Source organism: Gadus chalcogrammus, chromosome 1 (assembly GCF_026213295.1).
Source record: "Gadus chalcogrammus isolate NIFS_2021 chromosome 1, NIFS_Gcha_1.0, whole genome shotgun sequence".
Taxonomy (NCBI): domain Eukaryota; kingdom Metazoa; phylum Chordata; class Actinopteri; order Gadiformes; family Gadidae; genus Gadus; species Gadus chalcogrammus.
In genome coordinates this window covers 22996474-23018320 of record NC_079412.1, presented here as the reverse complement: position 1 = coordinate 23018320, position 21847 = coordinate 22996474, and the positions used below count along the sequence as shown (strand labels likewise).

The 21847-nt window shown below is 46.7% G+C and overlaps 1 protein-coding gene across 1 annotated transcript in view; it reads left to right on the top strand.

Annotated features, from left to right (window-relative positions):
* Positions 1-925: 925 nt before the first annotated feature.
* Positions 926-21847, top strand: part of LOC130387606 (guanine nucleotide-binding protein G(I)/G(S)/G(T) subunit beta-1-like) — a 29239-nt gene continuing 8317 nt past the window's right edge. The window contains exons 1-4 of the mRNA XM_056596785.1: positions 926-1332; positions 18648-18754; positions 19910-19948; positions 20374-20480. Coding sequence (XP_056452760.1) covers positions 18698-18754; positions 19910-19948; positions 20374-20480 — 203 coding nt within the window. The 5' untranslated portion in view covers positions 926-1332; positions 18648-18697. The remainder of the gene's footprint in view (positions 1333-18647; positions 18755-19909; positions 19949-20373; positions 20481-21847) is intronic.

Sequence of the window (21847 nt, the reverse complement as noted above, 5' to 3'; positions counted from 1 at the left end):
ATCATGTTCATATTTGTGTCATATTTCTTACCCTCACAATTATTGCATACAAAACAACAACAACCACGACATTTCAACAACAACAACAACAACGAAAATCACACATCTATTAACTTAACATTTCTGGCTATCATCATCCCTTCCATCCTCATGGCGGTGTCATTATGAAGCTTATGAAGGTATTGTTCACTTTAGACCCAATGTAACTGCGTCGGTCCCAGGGGTCAAAGGCGGGGTCACAGTGTTCGAGGTCGTCAAGTAATGCCTAAGCCCAAGGGCACTCAGTCATCCTCTGGGAGGAGGCCTATTGTGGAAAGGTATCCTGGCAACCTAGTTTTGAGCCGATCAACAAGAGATATTCCTTATAACTATGCCTAATATTCCATCAAAGAAGTTGATGTTGAATATGAGTGTGTCCGCATCAGAGTTCATGTTAATTATATTGGTTAAGTAAACCAATGGTTCCTTGTTTAGGAATGAAACACTGTATAGGTTGTTATATATTATTTGCATTTGCCAATTGTCCAGTTAGCGTTCAGTATAGGCAAATTCCACCAGGATTTTATTTGAGTTGCAAATCATGCGCCGTTCCAACATGACACGCACATTCCCAACAATAACTACTTTCTACTTCCTCCATAATGACACCTACATTGTATGAGAGATGTAATAATTTAGGCCCATCTATTACATAACCAATACAACTATTCTCCAGACAATGTCAAAGTCAGGGATGTTGTTCACATCAACGGTAGCAAAAACGGGACTGAGGTTTGTTGTAGTGGTAGGGTAAATGTTTTAAAAAGTGTAAAAGCTTTGCCAAAGGTGGCACTATTTCCCAGTATAATGATCCGATGTGGAGTGGTCGCCGACCCTTGCCGTGCGTTATGACGCTTGCGTAACGTGGGGTTTCCCGGAGCTGAGAGCAGGGTTACCGCCGCGCCCATCTCTGCTGTTTGATGGCCGCAGGAAGCGTCTGAGATACTGGTGTGAAGGAAGAAACAGGGGGACGACGGTGGGAAAGACAAGAAGGATTTCAGACTGGAAATAGGTTGCTCTGAATTGAAAGAACACTTACAAGTTCGGAAAAGGTGAACTTTTGCAGAAGAAGAAAACGTCTTAAATTGTGTGTGAAAAAAATCCCCCCCTCTTCATCTCTGCGCCTCTGTGCCGGTGTGTGTCTCACCCTCGGCGGATCGAAAACTGGGATCGGGGAGTGCCGCTCCTCGATAGCTCACTGGCTAAATCTGTGCTAGTAGGAGAGACGAGAGTCGATCTTTGCTGTTTCCAGTCAATGTGATATAAACGACGGATACCCTTGAGTGAAAGCGGGTAAGACAATTCAAGATACTTGGTGAGAAAGTGTTGTGTCGACTATATGTGCGGGCCGGCTGGGTCTGCTTGAAGCTCCAGCCCGGGCAGAGGGGCTTCCAGCGGGGTCGAGTTGGGTCCCTTGCCCGCTCAGAAGCTTGCTATCGTTAGCTTGTTGCTACCAAGTCGTTGCTGTCAAAGAGTATGTGGGGGGTGGGGGTGGGGGGCCCTGTTATCTTCTACTGGATGCAAAGTAAAGGGCTTAAAACCAAATGTTAATCCAATAATAATTTGAGATGGACTCTTCCCTGTACAACATCACAGTATCACGGATTAACATTATAAACCAGCTTTCCCCTCTCCCCAGCGAGCACTCAGTTATCGCTCATGTTAGTTAATGACAGCCATCCAAGTTAGCTGCAACTAGCACACCTTAATGTCCGGGATCCACTGAGTTTTCACTTTGACTTATGTTTTAACACTATCTAGCCGTTATCTCCCCGTTTTATTTTTTACCCTTTATGACTAATATCTAAACTTCATGGATGTACTACATATAAGGGTGCAGGTCAGTAACTGTTAGTGGTCTGCTGGTTCCTGATGCTAGTTAACTCCCAAAGTAAGCAGATTTGCCCTGCTTTAACTTGTTTTCCTTCCGAAACAACCCCACCAAAGCGACACAGGGAAATATCAGTGCCAGTGGGGTATTTACCAGCACACCACCTAGTTATGTAAATGGTTTGTTTCGTTCCACACATGGAAACTGTAGCATCATGCAAATGACAACGAAGGGAGTGTAAAAATGGCCACTTCTCCACCACCCAGAGTCAACACCACCTCCACCCCCTCTTCACAGGAGACACTCCGCACAAGTTAGCCAGGCCGAGCTGGGTGTGGGTCCACCCCGACCGCGGTCGTTTAAATACAACACATATTCGTCTGTATCCCCAGCTATACGGTGGTCTGACAGACTGTTAAAAACGCTCCGCGGAACATGAAGTATGAGAGCCGTCAGAGACTTTACGTAACGTGGTTCCTCGCACCGCGTACACGGCGCTTGGCCACACAGTTTAGGAAGGGGTTAGTCGGGCGAATGGGTTCATCCTGAGGATTGCAAAAGCTGAGGATATGGTTATTCACCGCCCTGTTTCAATGTTACAAGACTGGTGGTTGGGTTTAGTACCGGGGGTTGACAATGCAGCACTTCTATCTCTCTCGGTTGAGTGTCCAACCGGGAAATGGCTCACCGTGGAGCTCGGTCTTGTGGATGTTTTACACTGCTCTAAAGCGATTAGTGACAGCGTTCATACAATCACCCAAATCCGCCCAAAACTAGTCGTCGAGGCGCCATAGAAATGTAGTGATTTGGACGTGGGTCTGAAGCGGGGCTTGTTTTAGTACACAAGTGTTGGTTTTAAATCCAATTGTGCCTCATTTGGCCCTCTGACTCGTAATAAGACACGAAGGTGTGTTTCTAATTGGATTCCTCCAATCTGTTTATCTTGAGACCGGCTTGCGGAGAGGTGTGTTTGCGCGGATACCTGAGCAGCCATGGGCCCGTTGTGGTTTATGGTCGAGCTTAGAGGGGGAGACCGATACCTACTGGTCACACTGTTTCACAACCAAAGATCTTAAGTGTGCATAAGATAACTGCTGATAAATCACTAGAAAGGCCTGCCAGATAGGGAAGGTTGTTTTTTAATAAGCACGAAGGCTGTCGGCAGGTAGCAGCAGCATTGCCGTTCTCTGGCACCGAGGGGAAATCGCTGAGAGAAATGACTATTGTAATATGGTCTGTGGGTGCGTTGGGCGAATTCATAGCAGATCGTCTCTGATATCTTAGTCACGTCAGAAGTTTGTCGTTTGTCTGAAAAGAGCTATTTGTATTTTGCGAGTCCACAAAGATGAATTCATGTCGCCAGTGTGCCCGATCCCTCCGCCTCTCCGAATGAATGGGTTCCTGTATTCAGGGCCTGAGCAGCTGCAACCAACAAGATGGCGTTCAAAGCCTTTTCATCGCCGCTTTTCCTCAGCCCTGAGAAAGACAGCTGCCTAACATCGGAACCGTTCGGGGTTGGCAGACCGGATTTCTTTGATTTGACATGTAATTCAATCACACAATAACGTGGGGCATTGTCGAGCGTTTGGTTGCGGATACGGCCCACGTACACCAAAAGCTGTGCGCGCAGCCCCGTCGTAGGACAACATGGTGGTGAAGGGGTGTTGCACACACACACACACTCTCTCACACACACACACACACACACACACACACACACACACACACACATACAGTGTAGCAGCTAAAACGCGGGGCTGTACAATACCACCGCTCTAACCGATTGAGATTTGGAATATGATTCCATTGGAAATGCTTATATTGTTGTCCTTTTTGACTGTCTTGCTTAAGGATAAGTTCATCATTCGTTCCTCTTGTTCTTGGCAAATTCGTGGTCATCTCTGGTAGAAAAGTGTTCTAAACGTTTCCCTGAATCGACTCCGTTATTCTGATTTTAACATTTCATATAATATGATATGAACAGCATATCTGGAGGTGTGGCCAGGTTCTACGAATGTCTGTTTGTTCTAGTTAAACATATAACCGTTATATTAACGCATTGCATGCATGCATATTTCGGTGATATGCTGTTTCTTGTGTTGGGGGGAGTTACTGGGCCATCACATGTTGCTGTGAATCTTTCTGTATGGATTCCTGGATAATATTGCTTTCCTCTGGGCATTGTTGAAAAGTTGTGACATTATATGATAGTTGTGACTTAATAATCGAAGTATTGCTACTTTCGATTATTCTCTCTATATATGTATATATATATAATATATATATATATAATATTTGTTTATTCGATTTTCGGGTGGTCATGCAGCCACAAAGTGTGACATTTTATCATAGCTCAAGTTGCCCTAGATATCCAAATACAGCACAGTTGCTTGCTTTTATGTCTAATCCCTTTGTTACATAATGTACCAATGTGTGTATCTCTCTATCTGTTTTAACTCATGTCATTTTGCCTTGTATTTATTACTGGTAAAATATTGTGCCCTTAGTCTTGCCTGTAGTGTGTATTGTATCCATGCTCTGCTCAGTAGAACATTGGGTGCTATTAAGAAAGGTTAAGCCATACCCATAGGCGGTTTAACTGTTAAGCATTGGGCCGATTTATTGGGCCGAGTATGGTATCTTCAGTGGAATAAGTGCATGTAAGTAGCATAACATATCATACCAGGTATCTGAGCCTGGATCATAACTTTCTGACTTCCTGGGCCTTTAACTTTGCACATCATGAGCAAGGCCAGATGTAAAAAAAAAAAAAAAAAAACAGTCATACAGTGAGCATACCATTGTCACCATGTTTAGCAAGCGAGTGGGAACCAGCAATCCTTTTTGTCCTCGTAGCCCTCAGAAACCTGTCCAAATCCCATGTGCAAACTCCCTCTAAATGTCCTCCGTGACGACGCTGACAGCACCTCTATCTGGCGGTGATTGTTTTGAGCGGCTGACCTGGCAGTGACCCACAGCACCAGCCCCTAACTGAGAGGCATTGGGTAACACCCAGCGGCCTGGCCTCTTTACACTGGGCTTTTAGACGTACCTGTACCGTGCTTGAGCCGATGGCGTTTAATCTCTGGGTCCGTCCCCACCCCCCAGCGCCGCTGCCGACAGTACAGGGTGTCGCCTCACGACGCGGAGCGTATGCTAACGACGCCTGAGTCATCTGACTTTCTAGAAGGGATTTTGATGATTTTATTAATGGTTTTCATCCGGCTAATGTTTTTAGGTTGTGTCCCACATCCCTACAAAGACAGAATGTGCACCGGATTAAATCCCTTCAGTGTGTGGGATTGGGCCCTGTGGGATTATGTGGTTCGGTCAGTGATACTCCTTATTTCATGCACATCTCCCATGATCTGCTCTAAGCTATGTGGAAGTCCCTATCGTGAACAAAGGCCACTATCATTCCCACATAAACACATGTTGACCTTTTACACAAAGATGTCTGAAACCGATCCTGGTAATGTTTTAGGTTGAATTTTTAGATCCACCTAATCAAGTTGTTTGATTTAGGTATTTGCCCCAATCGAAGCATAAACTTGACAAGAATTGCTGCGGGTGGTGTGTATGTATTATGTTTTCCATCATCCCAGTACAGGAGTCAGAAACCCATTGCCCTGGGCAGTGGGCACCCATCTGCTGATCTCTGGGCTCCGCTCTTCATTGGCCGATCCATTCTTAAAGCCATAGTTCACGCAATTTCCCCCACAGTGTGCATCTTGTTATTCATGCACGTTCTCTTGGCGACATTGAAACTGGCCGGTTTTCTTATCCATTATTTTATATCCTCTTGAGAACCGGTCATACCCTCCATGACCTATTTAGCGCACACATACCCTCCACCGCAACCCTTCCCCCATTCACACTTCACACTATCCTGTGGCTCTTTATCCCCACCAGGGCCCTCCTCCATCACCCTATGGGTCATGAGTGGATCATGGATGGTCTCTGTTGGAGGAGGGGGGCCTGTGTCCGAGGCCTGGCTCTTACCCCGCCTCCCCTCCTGACACCCAAGTGTATGTGTATTCCAATACAAACAAGCGGGCCTCGGGGCCGGCTGGTTTATTTTTAGTGCGGAGCAGCATGTGACTAGCCACTCTCCCACCCCCGCACCTCCACCGCGCACGGATCGAACCAACCAACCAACCAACCAACCAACCAACCAACCAACCAACCACCCACCCACCCACCCACCAACCCACCGGGCCAAGGGTTATCAAGAGATCTGTCCCCCAACCAGGATGTAGCTTCATTTTAGAGTTCAACCAGGACTTTTGATGCACGGCTGCCAACAAGGGAAACTTTGTTTGCCAGCGGCGGCATTGGGGCGGCTCCTGTTGACGACAGGAGCCGCGCCGGGGACTTGGGCCCTGGCTGGCCTCGGTCGAGGGCCACTGTTTTGAATAGGCAAAGTGAGTGGCGCCGGGACCGTTGTGGAGCGGTGCACGGCTCTGTGTTGTCCGCACAGTGCCAAGCCGGCGGCCGTTCTCCGGAGCACCCCGCGGTAATAGGCTGCTGGGTGGATCGCAGAACCGCCCCTGCTTTGAATGATGGTAGCCTCGCTCTCTATTTACATTCTCCAGCCATTAGATTGGATGGTTGCAGGGAAATGTGACCAAACCTGAATTCCAAGATGACGGGGGGGAAAAAGACTGCCAGAGTTAGTCTTCAGATCTCGCTCTGTTCTCTCTCCCTCTCTCTCGGTCTCTCTCTCTGTCTCACTGCACTCTCCCATCTCCTCCTTTCTTTCTTCCAAAAAGGACCTGGAGGGTCACTAAAATAAGAGGCCAATGTGCTGTTTGTCATGTGACTTTTCCCACTCTTGTTCCAATCATTTTTGGGAAACTGCAAGAGGAAGAAAGTTTGGGAGGGGGGGGGGGGGGGTGCTGTTTTATGAATGCAGTGAATGGAGTTTATTTTGTGCCTTTCAAACACATGTCATGCGTTTGGCTTGAGGCAAGGCTTACTGTTTTTTCAGTTGTTTTTGTCTGTCGTGTCCACATCTCTGTATGAAAAGGTGGTTGAACATATTTCCCAAGCACAAATCATACCTTTTGTTAATGTATGCGATTGTGCAAGACCGACTGGCTATGACCACATTGGATCGCAGATAGGCGTCCAGTTGTCTTTAGATGCGTAGGAATCTAATTTCATAAATATGAAGTTCAACCCCCAATGATGGAAATGTTTATGATTTATTATACATTCAATAAACATCCGGTGTGTCCATATTATTTACATTATCACATATCGTTTGTCTTCAGCATTGTCTGAGCCTGGAGGTAAGTCTTTTTTCTTTCCTAGTGCTAGCAGTTAATCATATCATTATATAAACACTGAGCCCTTGGCGCAAGCTAGCCGTTTCTCCTCACCATTTTGGCTAAGAGTTGTGTGTCAGACCTCGTCCAGGAAAATCGGATAAGTAATGAGCAAGTTCATTTTTCTCACAGGAAGTTCTTCTTCACCTTGCGTCCATGCGCTGAAGGTACAGGCAGTGATTGGGAGTCACCACCTCTGCAGAAGCCTGCAGTTTGTTATTTGTACCCACATAGCCCTCTGCTTACTTGGTGCATATGGCATCATGGAATGTTTCCCCAATCAATCAATTCATCTCCATGGCCAACCCCTCCCCATTGATGTTATGTCAGGTTTCATCAGAGCGTGTCCGTCCAAATTCGTAATTTGTCGGAAAAGGCTTCTTTGACAATTATTGGAAGGCATTTTCTGAAGTATCAGCAGACACTGGGGGAAAGAATAACCTATTTTCTTATTCACGTGGTGTGATTCTGTGAATGATATGAAAAATGATTGAGAGTTAATGAGTGATGACGTCCATTAGTTGTTCATATAGAGCCATGGCATCAAGAGTAAATGCATTCCTGTTGCCTGAGCTACTTCTGTATTCAAAATCTATCATTTTCCATGATATAAATAGATGTATTTCTCTTGAATAGCTTTATTTATAGAATGAAATTAATCACAACAAGACACTTTTAATTGACCTTGGAAAGAACTAGACATGACTGGCTTCATGTGTCATACTCTCCCTTTTACATGGTAACTTTAAATCAAATAACCCCAGTAAGTTGAACTGGAACTGAACCAAAGCCAAACCAACAAATAAAAATAAACAGATTGATTACTGGAGCATTTTTAATCATGCTCGATTATCCCTTTTGCTCTTAACTATTCAACCGTTGTACTTTAAATCTTAAGGATTCTCTATTCACCAGCACTCCTGTGGACTTGACCTTGCTGGTTGTGAAAGGCTTTTGTGCAGTGTGGATCCTCAGCCCTGTCCAATAAGAGCCATTTGCTAGGCCCAAGCTCTTTCCCCTGCAGGCCTGAGGTTCCTCCACCCATAGTGGTTAATGGAGGCCATGCCTTGTCCAGTAGCTACCAAGCAGAATGTCTAGGCTTTAAACATCCCAGACCTTAAGTTCCTGATCTTTTGTTGCCGCCAAGTTTCATTGTATTTCTTCCGGTTTTATGAAAGAAGTCCTTATGAATAGGCGGGTCATTCTAAATGCATAGCAAAAAGTTGAATGGCTGTGGTTGCATAGGCGAACCATGGCCCTCTTTGCGTCTGTACGCCCCTTCCACTAATGCTTTCATGCTAATGGTTAACACAGCGCAACACCAAGCCTCTTTGAACTATGTAGCAACATGAAACTGCATTTTTGTGTTTTCATTGCTTGTGTTGTGGGACCAAGCCGGCCGAAAGGGAACAATTGGGAGGGACTAATTAAACAGTTTAGCCCAGATTGGTTAAAAGTGCTCACATGCATTCATGCTACTGAGGGAATTTTCCTGTTCAGCTAAGTTAGAAGGACAACAACCCGATGAACACTAGCTAAGGCTCTCAGCTCATTGCTAAGACAGAAGGATCTTAACCAGCGCAGATGCTCTGCCCCATGGGAAAGGTTGGTGGCAATGCACCTCAAAGTGTTGCGGTTTCATTACTACCACTGTTAAGCTAGTTCGGACTAAGGCCTCAGATTCCGATGGATGGATCAAGTCAAGCTCTTTACATCCTTGTGTGCTTACAATCTCGTCAATGCATACAAATAAAACGCAAGTTAAGTATGACTCCTCGAGATCTTTTGTCATAAGTATTAAGTATGTTCTCCTTCCCATGATTAATATGGAAAGGAAGTCTGGTATCTTAATCGTGTGTATCAAATGTTATGAGGGTATTGCACATAAAAAAAAAGGCTGATAATCTGCGTAGATTCTGGGCTCTATGAAGGATGATTCACCAATGTACTTTTAGGGCAAAGGCCTAATGATCACAAGAATCGTGGGGAATTTTACACATCACACTTTGAATCGATATCTTCTCAATGATTAATGCTGACCGGGTAACACCATAATATCTTTATTTCATGGCTACACAATACCACTGAACCACGAAATGATAACCAAACCAGGATTGAGTAAGCAGACTCGAAGTGCCCATTCTTGGGAAAGGTCCCTTTTATGTAAGAAATGTGATGAATATATATGCTACTTAATGATTCAACTAATCACAGAAGAGTGGATTCTGACTTACCACATCATTGCACGTATAGTACGTGTCCAGGTGAGTATTTAATTTAGTTTGGCATTAGAAGTCATGCTCTCAGTACAATGCCTCCGCATCACTCGGTGAGCTGAAGATGTTCTGCAGACCCAGTTGAACATGTTAAGATGTTCCCCGTTTAACACCATTTTTGGATGCTAGTCATTAGGGTTGCAAAATTCCGGGAATTTTCAAAGTTGAAAACTTTCCATGGGAATTAATGGGAATTTACAAAATTGAATGTTTGCTCTTAACAGGAGACTTAAATATAGTTTGGGAAAATATATTATAGCATAATCTTGACTTAACACAACCAGATTTCATCCAAGTAAACTTGAATATCTGTGCTATTCCATCACTCTAGCTCACTGCAGGTCTGTTGAGACCACGACCCCTACATGCACTGTGCATTCCGCCGTCACATGTGACCTGATGACTTCTAGAACCCTCGAACACACTTTTGAGCCCAGCGCATTATTTAACTCAAAATTCATGTTTTTGTTCTTCAATGAAAGAATAAAATAATTAGAACTTGTTAAAGTTCTACTGACGAATAAATCTGCAAAAATGATGTTTTGCAAGTTTTTGTAGTCTTTTAATCGTTTTTTAAAGTGTAATTTTGCATGGAGGGTCTATAACAAAAAAAAATATATATATATATATATATATATAATTTATGCTTGGATATTTAATTCCCAGAATTCTCCGATTTTTTATATTTCCTAAATTCCCCAGCTTAATTTCCCGGAAAGTTTCCAGAAATTTACCCGAAATTGTCCACCCCTTTGCAACCCTACTAGTCATTCACCATCTCGTTCTGTCTGAACTGCTCTTTAGTGTGGGGGATGGGGAGCCTTCTCTCATCTCGGCGGAGGGATTTCTTTAGTGTGAGCATAGTGGTTTGTAGCCTCAGGTTTCTGCTCCACTTTCAACTGAGAAAATGGGCTACGAGGCCCGAGGATAATGATCCCCGTTCAGCTATTCTCCATAAAGTCCCTCAACGAGCCAAGATGAACCTACTCCTCAGATGGTTAACCAGTGATTACATCTTGGGTGTTTTTGGATTAACGGCTGGGAAGCTGGAATTTGGGTTGGCCTTAGGATGGCAGTGAGCAGCATGTGTGCCGCATCAAAAGCAACGGTGGTGCTGTGGTTTTGGCGGACGAATCCGGAATGGAATTTCCAGCAGCAGCAGCAGCAGCAGCAGCAGGAATCCCGAGCTGCCTGTTCGGCCAACCACACAGCTGTTATGTTGTGTCACAGAGCTGGGTGAATCTGCCCTCTCTCTGTAGGTCAAGGCTGTGGGTCATGCAGATGGCGGTCAGTGACTACCATGTAACCCGGGGAGGGGGAGGTTGGGGTGGATCTTGGCGAACAGCAGTCGGGGACGTCTCTCGTACGGCCAGCCCAGTGTGGTAACGTCTCCGTTACAAAACCAAGGATGTCCGGCTGCAATCCAGTCCGATTCTGTTACAATCGCACAACTGGCTATCGTTTAGTGGAGAGGAACCATAACCGATGACGGCGAGAGATGGGGAGTCGGGTTAGATCGTGGGCTGGGGTTGGGGGAGCTGTGGGAGGGGGGGCTTTTAAGAAATGGCTGGCAGTGTCTGCTAGTGCATCGTCCTCCATATTCCGGTGCTTTTTTGTGACCTGGTTCTGTTTCAGCTGCATTCACCATGCATCACTTACCCACAGCACTTAGCTAGCTCATTCCTCTTAGCCACACACATACATATGCACATACACACGTGCCAAAATGCGCAAGATACAGACACACACAATACATGCAAACACAATGCCCGACTACACACACGATGCACGACTACACACACGTTGCAGATTCACGTACACACGCATGCATGTGCACACGCTTATATGAACACACTGTCTCACATGAGCACATACAGCCACGTACAAACACTGATATGATGCGTGCACCCATGGAAGCTGCCCAGTTCATTCCATTCCTGCCATGATGCGAGAGACCTCGTGGATCATCAGTGTATGCCCCCCAGGTTGGGTAGGGGGGGGCTGTGTGTGTACGCACACGCACGTACACATGCTCGCGAGCACAAACCTTTTGAGAGAATGTAGGTTATGTGGTTTTGTAACTAATGTGCTCTCTCTGCATCCATATGGCGCGTCTGCATGCATATCTCCAAAGATTATGTCACAAAACTGAAAAAGTGCGGCATTGAATAGCCTACATAAACATTCGATACTTGAACTGGATTGATAATTTTCCACGTCAGCCATATTTCCAGCCAAATACAAACGGCAAACCCCATTACCGCACTAGAGTGTTCAAAACAAATGCGTGTTTTTCCTGTACAGCGCAGAAAAACTATGTTTTCAGTGCCGGCTACTGTTGTAACTCCCTTCCCGATATTTGTAATGTGTAAACCACACCACTTCCTCTTCAGCCCTGTATCCTGTGCACCAGCTCTCGCTATGTTGGCCAGGCCCATTTCGGCTTTGTTAGGCAGATCCCTTATTGGGGTTTTCAACCACAACATCATCAATAGAGTACACACAATGATACATCCCCCGCTTCGTTTATTTACCCCGTTGAGTTCCCAGTCCGGCTGCACCCAGTGCCATAGGAGCTCGGGGCGGGGCCAAACCTCAGCTCACCCAGTCCACCGTGGTGTGAAGTGGAAAGCAGGAGCTATGCTATGGAGATGCTTTTAAATGGTGTATTCCATCTCTAAACACTGGGAGGATGGGTGGATGGAGGAGTGTGGGTGGGGGGGTGGGGTTGAAGGCGGGTGTTATTGCTGCTTTTCCACCCCGCCACGATTAGAGTGACTCTCACATCCCACGGTTGCTGCACTGAGGGTAGAGCCGCCACGCCCCAGAGTGCCTGGTGATCAGGCAGTAAAACGACAGACGGACGGACGGACGGACGGACGGGGGACAAAAAACACTCAGGACGGCATCGTTATGGCAACCCTCTAATGGACGGATAGGGCTACTGCCAGTGGTTATTTGATTTGATTGATGGATTAATTAAGCTATAAAGTGCCATGAATTGATCGTAAATACAATGAGTAACTGGAGATCAAAGTTTGGTTTCTTGGTCTGATTTTATTATGGTCGTAACGGTGTATATCCAAATCCATCTTATGTTTGCATTTGCGGACTTAACTGATGTTTTGTTTTATCTGGATAACACATGGTTGCATTATGAAAATCTGTTTTGTTGAATCTTTAAAAAAAGAAAAAGAAAAAAAAGATAGTGGATGTTCATTGGTCACTGCTCTTCTGTGTGTAGTCTCCCCAAACCATGTTGTCCCAGTTGACGAACAAACTCACCGTGTGTCACAGCATACAAATGAGAACCAGTTTGCCAGCGGCCTTCATCTGGGCACTAGTGACCCAAATTGGGACACACACACACACACACACACACACACACACACACACACACACACACACACACACACACACACACACACACACACACACACAGAGAGAGCGCCCCCACGGCGCTGGCCTCTGCTTCTCTTCCTCTTTGGTCGCAGAGCGCTCAAATGCAGAAGTCGGCCATTGCTCAACTGTTTTGCATGTGTGTACAACCTTTTGCGAACGCTAAGCTAGCCGGCCAGCGTGTCAACAGGTGTGGAGCGGCAGTGAGCCAGAGTCATAGCAACCTCGCAAAGGATGCTATGGCGCCACACCCACCCTGGGTTGTTTTTGAACACTGCGAGAAGGAGTAACAGACGAGCAGTGAGAGGGAACCACCCCTAAAGAGGAAGCCGCTGTTGAGGGCGAGCGAGAGCGTTGTGTATATATAGAGAGAGAGAGAGAGAGAGACAGGAGCTCTGCTGCTGCACTTCCTAAGGTGGAGGCTCTGGCCGCAAATAGTCGTCGGCCCACTCTCCTCTTGGCCGCACTGCCGGTGTCCACTGTTTGAAGCACACACTAGATATTCACTGCAAAATTCACACTTCCGAGCACAGGACAACCGGCTGGAGAAGAATGGAGGTACGGCGGGGGGATTGAGGGACGGGACTTCAGAGCTGGGAGGAGGCAGTGTGGAGCCATGAAAGGAAGGGAATGGAGAGGAAAAAGGCCCCATGCAACATTACTACGACTCCCTGTCTGGCACACCTCTCAGAATGGTGCATAGTGTCTAAAACGAATGTGCTTGTTCCGGTGTGTGTTTGTGGTCGCGGGGTGTGAATGCATTGCAGTTCATCAGTTTGTGACGCCTTACCTGATGTCGGTTTGGCACGTTCCATATGATGGATTGAAATGCTTTAAATTTATATTGACCGTCAGACACTGATGGTGACAAAACAATGGATCCCGTTCCCTTCACAGAGATCCATTGTAGGATGAGGAGAGTAGTTATGTTATGTAGGAGTATTCTCGGATCATACTTTTACGCCTTGAACCGTAGAAGCTCGGAGGCGGCTGTGTCGGTTGGGATCCTGGACCGTCCATTCCCGTGTGTGTCACCTGCCCGGCCGTGTCGTGCCGTAGCACGGAGGCTAACCGTGACCTGGCCCTGCGAGGGAGGAGGGGGGGGGGGGGGGGGGGGGGGGAGCAGGGCTAATTCAGCAGCATCTCCTCCCCTCCTTCGTCCTCTGCTTGTTCTCTCTCATTAGGATAATCGGGGCCTGTCCTCCCAGCCACTCGTACCCTCCCCCTCCTATGTTCCGTCCCTGGCTAGCCACGCCCCCTTCTTCCATAGGGGCGGGGCCTATATCTCTAGTTTGCACTTTCTCTGCCCCAAATCTCGACCAACACACCCCTCCTCTCGCACCCCCCCCCCACCCAACATGCAAACAACAGCCCATGCTGACTCCTGGGAATTCATGTTGCATCACGCCCAAATGTTAATGGCTGAACTATGGCCCGCAGTGTGTGTCATCCACACACAAGACTGGGGCTGGGATGCGTTCAAGACAAGTATTTGCGGTTGTTTATACATTGCCCCGGTGTACTTGGGGCTCTGGCCTGTGTCGTCAAACACGCCACATCTTCCTGCTGTTGTGTTCTGGTGTACAGGTTTGGTCTCCGCTGAACCCTGCCTAATGCAAAAGTTAATAGTGAGTCCGCACTTTGACTTGGTCGTGTGTGTGTGTGTGTGTGTGTGTGTGTGTGTGTGTGTGTGTGTGTGTGTGTGTGTGTGTGTGTGTGTGTGTGTGTGTGTGTGTGTGTGTGTGTGTGTGTGTGTGTGTGTGTGTGTGTGTGTGTGTGTGTGGAATCAGATTTCACTTCCCTCTCTCCTTGTCACCGCGTTGTGCTGGAGATGTCGGAGCCGATAGGACTGGCTGGAAAATGTTAAGTCTGCTTCCCTCCTCCGCCCACCTCCTCCTCCTCCTCCCTCCTCTTCCTCCTCCCCCAGCTCCTCTCTAAAAATAGCCGACAGAGAGAAAGGGAGGGAGAGCGAGAAAAGGCAGCAGTGTGCTGATGCTCGCTCTATCGTGGCTGCTGGCAGCGGCTGCATGCACTCCCACAACCAGCACAGGAATAAATGGGCCCTTTGAATCACACCTCTGCCATCTTCACAAAGCTCTGCCCCTTGAGAGGCACATTTCTCCACATTCATATATATATATATTTATATATCGCCACCCTTGCCGATAAAGAAGAATACAACCGAAATTGCAGGCAACCTCTGAATTCTGGTCATAATCCAGTGCGCTCTCTGTAATCATTAAGTTGTTTTGGGCCGAGGAATTTCGTCTTTTCACAGACCTGGGTTCCTTCCCCTTTTCCTCTTTAAGGGCACAAAGGCCACAGGCACACGCACAAACAACAATGAGTAAGAACCATTCCGCTATTAATATATAACTAAACCGGATGGTCAGATTGGGACTAAATAAAGGGCAGCTAAGTGTTACACCCTTTCGCCCCCTGGCCAGAGCCCAGCGTTAAACCACACACACACACACACACACACACACACACACACACACACACACACACACACACACACACACACACACACACACACACACACACACACACACACACACACACACACACACACACGGGCTGTGCAGTTAGATAATAATGAAGCATTCCAATTTCTATTTGTCCGATAAAACCTTTATTAAACAGAATGTTGGACGAAATTGGTATGCCGGCTTTAATCGAAGACCTTCTAGTTGAAGTATAGTATAAAAGATGGAGGTTGCCTTTGTAGCATTTACTCAAAACTATTACCCTTTGATGACCCTTTATACTTAAACGTAAATGTGACCAATAGCCTGTGAGAGTTTATAACAAAGTTACTAAACCCTGAATCTACCAGTAAATGTTCAGTGACCAAACCTTGAATCTACCAGTAAATGTTCAGTGACCAAACCTTGAATCTACCAGTAAATGTTCAGTGACCAAACCTTGAATCTACCAGTAAACAATCACTGTCCAGCTGTTGGTTTTGCCCTTTTGAACCGGTGGGTTATTTGTTTTGTTTTGAAATGGCACAGGTGTGTACACTGGTGTTTTCCATATAGGTTGTACTGAAAGCTGATCCCTGCCCATAAAGCTTTGGTTGTAAAGGCCACCAGCGGGTCGATTAAACTGGGACTGACACAGCGCGCTCATTACGTAGATTACGTCGACTTTTTTTTATCAACAAGATTATGGAGGGGGTTAAGGCGCATTGCTTGGACGAAGACCTGTTTAGGCTGGTTGGCCAATCAGGTAGACGGACAGGTAGCCAGTGAAACGCTGCGCGCTTGAAGAGCAAGGTCTCCGGTCAGAGGGTCTTGCAGGATATAGGATCTGTATTGAAACCAGGGGAAAAAGAAAGAGGTAAGTCGCCATTGTGCATGCATGTCAGCTGTCGGCAAATTTAAAATCATGGGCTGTACTGCAGTTCCAGAACAGGACGGTTTTTATCATGTTGATTTGTCTCCCAAAATATTTATTAGGCGTAACTGTGAACAATGAATGCATTGAATCTGATTTGATTGGTGGAATCTGAACATATTTACGAGGTAGAATGTAGTTGTTCTAATTAGCTTAAGAAGTGCATGGGATGTTTTGAATTAATTTAAACTCAATGTACCTTGACGATTAATCAACGTATCGGTGGAGGTACAAGTGAACTGGTGAAAGTGTTTGCACTAGTAGATGTAAAAGTACTAGTTAAGCAATAGACTGGTCAGAACAGGTAAACCAGTGAAGGTGTCAGAACAGGTAAACCAGTGAAGGTGTTTAAAAAAGGTCAACCTGTGAAGGTGTAAGAACAGTTTAACCTGTGATGGTGTCAGAACAGGTAAACCAGTGAAGGTGTCAGAACAGGTAAACCAGTGAAGGTGTTAAAACAGGTAAACCAGTGAAGGTGTTTAAAAAATCTCAACCTGTGAAGGTGTCGGAACAGGTAAACCAGTGAAGGTGTTGGCACTAGTGAACCAGTGAAGGTGTTCACACTAGTGAACCAGTGAAGGTGTTGGCAATAGTGCACCAGCGAAAGTCTTACTAGTGCATCGGCGAAGGTGTTGGTGTTGATACTAGTTCCCCGGCAAGGGGGTGGTACTAGTGAACCGACGAAGGTGGTTGTACCTGTGAACCAGTGAAGATGGTGGACACTAAACCAGTGGCCGTGTAAGCACCAGTGAACCAGTGAAAGTGCCCGACAGAACCAGTGAAAGGTGTCAGGACTAAGGGCGTCGGGCAGCGGATTGGGGTCAGCTGGAAGGCCGCTGCTTTTAGGATCATCAGCAAGTTTTGTCTTAAACGGATTTGGCTGGAGGAGCTGAATCAACTGTGTCCCGGGATTACCAGGATGACATTGGAGGAGAGTTTTAGAGTCCCCAGGCTAGAGCTCCTGAGAGCTTTACCAGTGGCCGCCCCAACTGATACAATTGAGCTGCAGTCGCACCAGGAACCCTTCCCCGCCGGCGCACCTTACACGGGACTCCCCCCTCAAGGTTGGATGGACCCCCCCCCCGCGCCCACACACACACACCTTTTGCCTTTTGTGTGAACCTAGCCAGGCCTGGGTTCATTTTGGCCAGGTAGAGTCGGGGTACGCTTGCTTTCTAACCTGCTGGATGGATTATACTCGACTTAGTTCCTGTTCAGGAGCGCGGTGGGCTTTTTCAATCGAGACCACCTTGTTCTGCCCCAGTTTTGTTGGGGTAGCAGGGGGGGAAGGCAACATTCAATGTTGTTCTGTTTTTTTCCCGTTTGGGATCTTGGTCTAAACTAAGCTGCCGAGATTGCCTGTTGCTAGGTAACGGTTGGAAGCTGATGCAGACATGGCTTGTATTCGTTCTTCTAGAGTGTTGTGGCTTCCCTGGAGCCCAGTGACTTTGTCGGGGGCTTAGGCGCTAGCATAGGCAACGGGGATGCTATCGGACTGTAGCATAGGCAACAGGGATGCTATCAGTCTGTAGCATAGGCAACAGGGTGTCTATCGGACTGTAGCATAGGCAACAGGGATGCTATCGGACTGTAGCATAGGCAACAGGGATGCTATCGGACTGTAGCATAGGCAAAAGGGATGCTATCGGACTGTAGCATAGGCAACAGGGATGCTATCGGACTGTAGCATAGGCAACAGGGATGCTATCAGACTGCAGCATAAGCAACAGGGATGCTATCGGACTGTAGCATTGGCAACAGGGATGCTATCGGACTCGGGCGTAGACAACGCGATGCTAGCAGATCCTTCGAAGGAGAAATAACTGGTTTATCACTTCACCGTGTCTGCTCTATCTCCTAATGGACGAGGTCTTCTGCATTTTTGTAAATTTTGACCTTCTCAATCCAAAGACCTAAACATTTTTTACATTGGCGTCTAGCGTAATACTTTTTCTGATGTCCTGCTAACTGCCTGACTTGCCACACCTTGAGCCCTCTCTTGCTTTCTCTCTCCCTGCTGTGCCCCCACATTGAGCCCCCTCTCTCTCCCACTTTCTCCCTTTCTCTCTCTCTCTCCTGTGTCCCCACATTGAACCCTCTATCGCTCTGTCTCGCAGTCTGTCTAACCCATCTCAACATCCAGCCCTCTCTCTCTCTCTCTCTCTCTCTCTCTCTCTCTCTCTCTCTCTCTCTCTCTCTCTCTCTCTCTCTCTCTCTCTCTCTCTCTCTCTCTCTCTCTCTCTCTCTCTCTCTCTCTCTCTCTCTCTCTCTCTCTCTCTCTCTCTCTCTCCCCTGTGCCCCCACTGATGCCTGTCTCTCTCTCCTGTGCCCCCACTGATGCCTGTCTCTCTCTCCTGTGGCCCCCTACAGATCAGCTAGAGACCAGGCGGCGGAGCGAAGCACAACCTTAGCAGAGGAAAATGAGCGAAATCGATCAGCTACGCACGGAGGCCGAGCAACTCAAGAACCAGATCAGAGTGAGTCCCAGACCTCCCTGGTCCACACACACACACACACACACACACACACACACACACACACACACACACACACACACACACACACACACACACACACACACACACACACACACACACACACACACACACACACACACACACGTGTCCGGCCTGTGGGTTTGGTTGCAGATCAGAGACGGATCCCTGAACTTGTATTTATTTGATTTGTTAATTTTTTTATCTAACCAGGAGAGTAATTAACGGGGAAGATCAAAGCACACATTAACTGTGTGTTTGCATAGAGAAAATACAATCACTCAAAAAAGTATGAATATGCTTTGTCAAAGCAGTAAAAATCGAATTGGACTGATCTAGTGGTTTACTCATGGCTGGTCTGTTTGTTAGATAAGGTCATCACTACAACGTGAAAACAAATATTAACTTTCCGTTGGGATTGATCGGTTGTGTCCACGTTGTGTTTCCCTAATCACATTAACCCGGTCTATAATCTCCTTAATATGTATTTCGAAAGTAAGAAAGTAGACGTGGGATGTTTAGGTGGCCAAAGTGATGTCATTGTTAAGCCTCTTAATGGGTTACAATAAATAATGTAGAATATTCGTTTGGTTTAACTCTGCGTTATAAATTAGATAATGTTGTTGGTTAATGGGATATGTATTGAACATCCCTTGATGGGTGTGGAAATTGTAATTACAGGTGTAAGTAGATTACTTCTTTATTGATATGCATTGGGCATATCAATAAAGTTGGTGTGTCTTTGACTCAGTTTTAAGCCCAACTAGCTTCAGTTGTATAAACTAGCTTAGCTGTAACACAATTTAGTTTGAGACAACCTTGAGTTCTATCTAACAGACAGCTTATATAATTAGGATTTAATCTGCTTGGAGAGGTGCTGGCCTCCATCTTGACATGAACGTTATGCTACGCTAGCAGGCTAACTAGCTGAGCTCCTGGGTTAGCTTGGTTCAGTAAAAACCTTTTCTCTCAATCCACATTATTTCAGTCAAAAGGGCACACTTGGTTGCCACAGTCCTTCCTGCACACTCATCAGTCTGTGATTCGCCAGACACCGTGCCTCGAGTGCCAGTGGAACTAGACTGTGACATGTGAGTGTGATCTGTGAGTGACCCGACTGTGTTGCTGTTCTCCTAGGATGCCAGAAAAGCATGTGCAGACGCGACCCTCTCTCAGGTGAGTGATCTCACCGTACCTCCCTACAACACATTCATTTTAATTGTACCGTCTTCAATTAGAAAGTAAATGCCGTTGGCGTACGTTGCCGTTGGCGTACGTTGGCGTACGTTGGCGTACGTGCCGTTGGTACAGTGTTGCTAAATCCATGGTTTGACATCATTTTACTTTATATTAATACATTAAACCCAGTCATTTTGCAGGCACTTTTACCTCAAACGACTGACGGTGAATTTGAGAACCTGGGTTGCCAATCCACAGACCCTTTAACAATGTCCGGACCCGTCCCCTTTGAGCTTGACTGCCTTAGAACCGGAGCATTGTAGGCAGGACCCAACAGTGTCCTCAGCCTCCAAGGGCGTCCGGATGTACGTACTACGCGCCCGTCAATGTCTTTACGTGGGTGTGGTTCTTCCCGTCTCCAGATCACAGCTAACATCGAACCCGTTGGCCGAATTCAGATGCGCACTCGGCGGACACTCAGGGGGCATCTGGCTAAGATCTACGCCATGCACTGGGGCACTGACTCCAGGTAATCACATCCACACGCATTCAGTCCGTTTGCTGAATAATTAAATCAGGGCCGCCCCCCCTCCCCTGCCTCCCTTCCTCCCTTCCTCCCCCCCCCCTTCACCCACATCCAGGAAATGGATGTAAATGGTTGCCAGCTCCGTCTTTGTGATGGACTGCATCTCCGCCCAGAGGAACCATTCACACAAAAGAGCAAAAAGCCTTTTCACTTGGCGCCCGCATGCCCTTTCCGTAGGAAAGATGTTGTTTTTGTGTTGTTGTTTTTCTTTGTGTGTGTGTGTGTGTGTGTGCGTGTGCGAGTGTGTTTATGTGTACGGTGGTTCTCACTGTTTGTGTGCATGAGGGGTGGCAAATGAGGGCAGAGAAAATACTCAAAATGGTGTCGTCTGGAGCCGAGCGTGTGCGGACAAAGAACACCATTTTTTTTTTCTTCTTAACTCGCTCCTATGCGTGTCTCTCTCTATTTCTGTGTTTGTGTGTGCGTCTCTTGCTCTACGTGTGTGTGTGTGTGTGTGTCTCGTCTTCACTGAGCACCGTCCCAGGAGAAACACGCACACGCGCACGTACACCCACCCACACACACACACACACACCTCTCACAGCAACAAGCTAATTACTCCAGCGCAGGTGTGTTCCATTCCGTGGGGATGCCATCGCACTAACGCCCAAACCCAACCAAACTGCTTTGTCGACTCACTAACCAACCTACCAAGCCAGTCTTAAAACCCAGCTGCTCTGCCCTCTAATCCCTCCAAAACCAGACAGACAAACACTAGCCCTCCAGATTTTACTTTGAAGCCTTTAAAGAATTGAGTCCTGTTTCCCTATTTAATTACGTTTAACTGCCATTGTTGAGTGATGTATTCTACAGTTTTCTCCGCTCTAAATGGTATATACAGGCTCTGTCTGTCTATGGGCCACTGCGTCCACAGAATGACTGACTGTCAAGTTTGGAAACCAAAACACTCCTAAACTGCACCAACAGTTTGTAGTGTTACGGTGTTGCCAGGGGCCACGCCCCTAAAAGCACAGGATTAAGTCTGCTCCAGATAGTTAATCTGGCCGCTTGTCTTACTTCATCCCCTGATGGATACATACATCTATTATTTGATTGGGTTTTGTCTTGTGAAGCCCGGATAAAATGAAAAGTAAAGAAGTAATGGGCAAGTAATCGGTTCAGATTGTTAAAAAAAAAATCGGTGGTAGTGTACCAAGAGCAGGGAGTTGTAGTTGAGTCCTCTCGGGCTATATTGCAGTGCGTTTGGAGGGTCAGTTAATGCATTGCAGTCTCTCTCTAAGCATCTTACTCCGGTGGAGCTCGGCCACTTGGGGTGGATGGTTCAAATCCAGCCCCAGATTTGTTCCCTT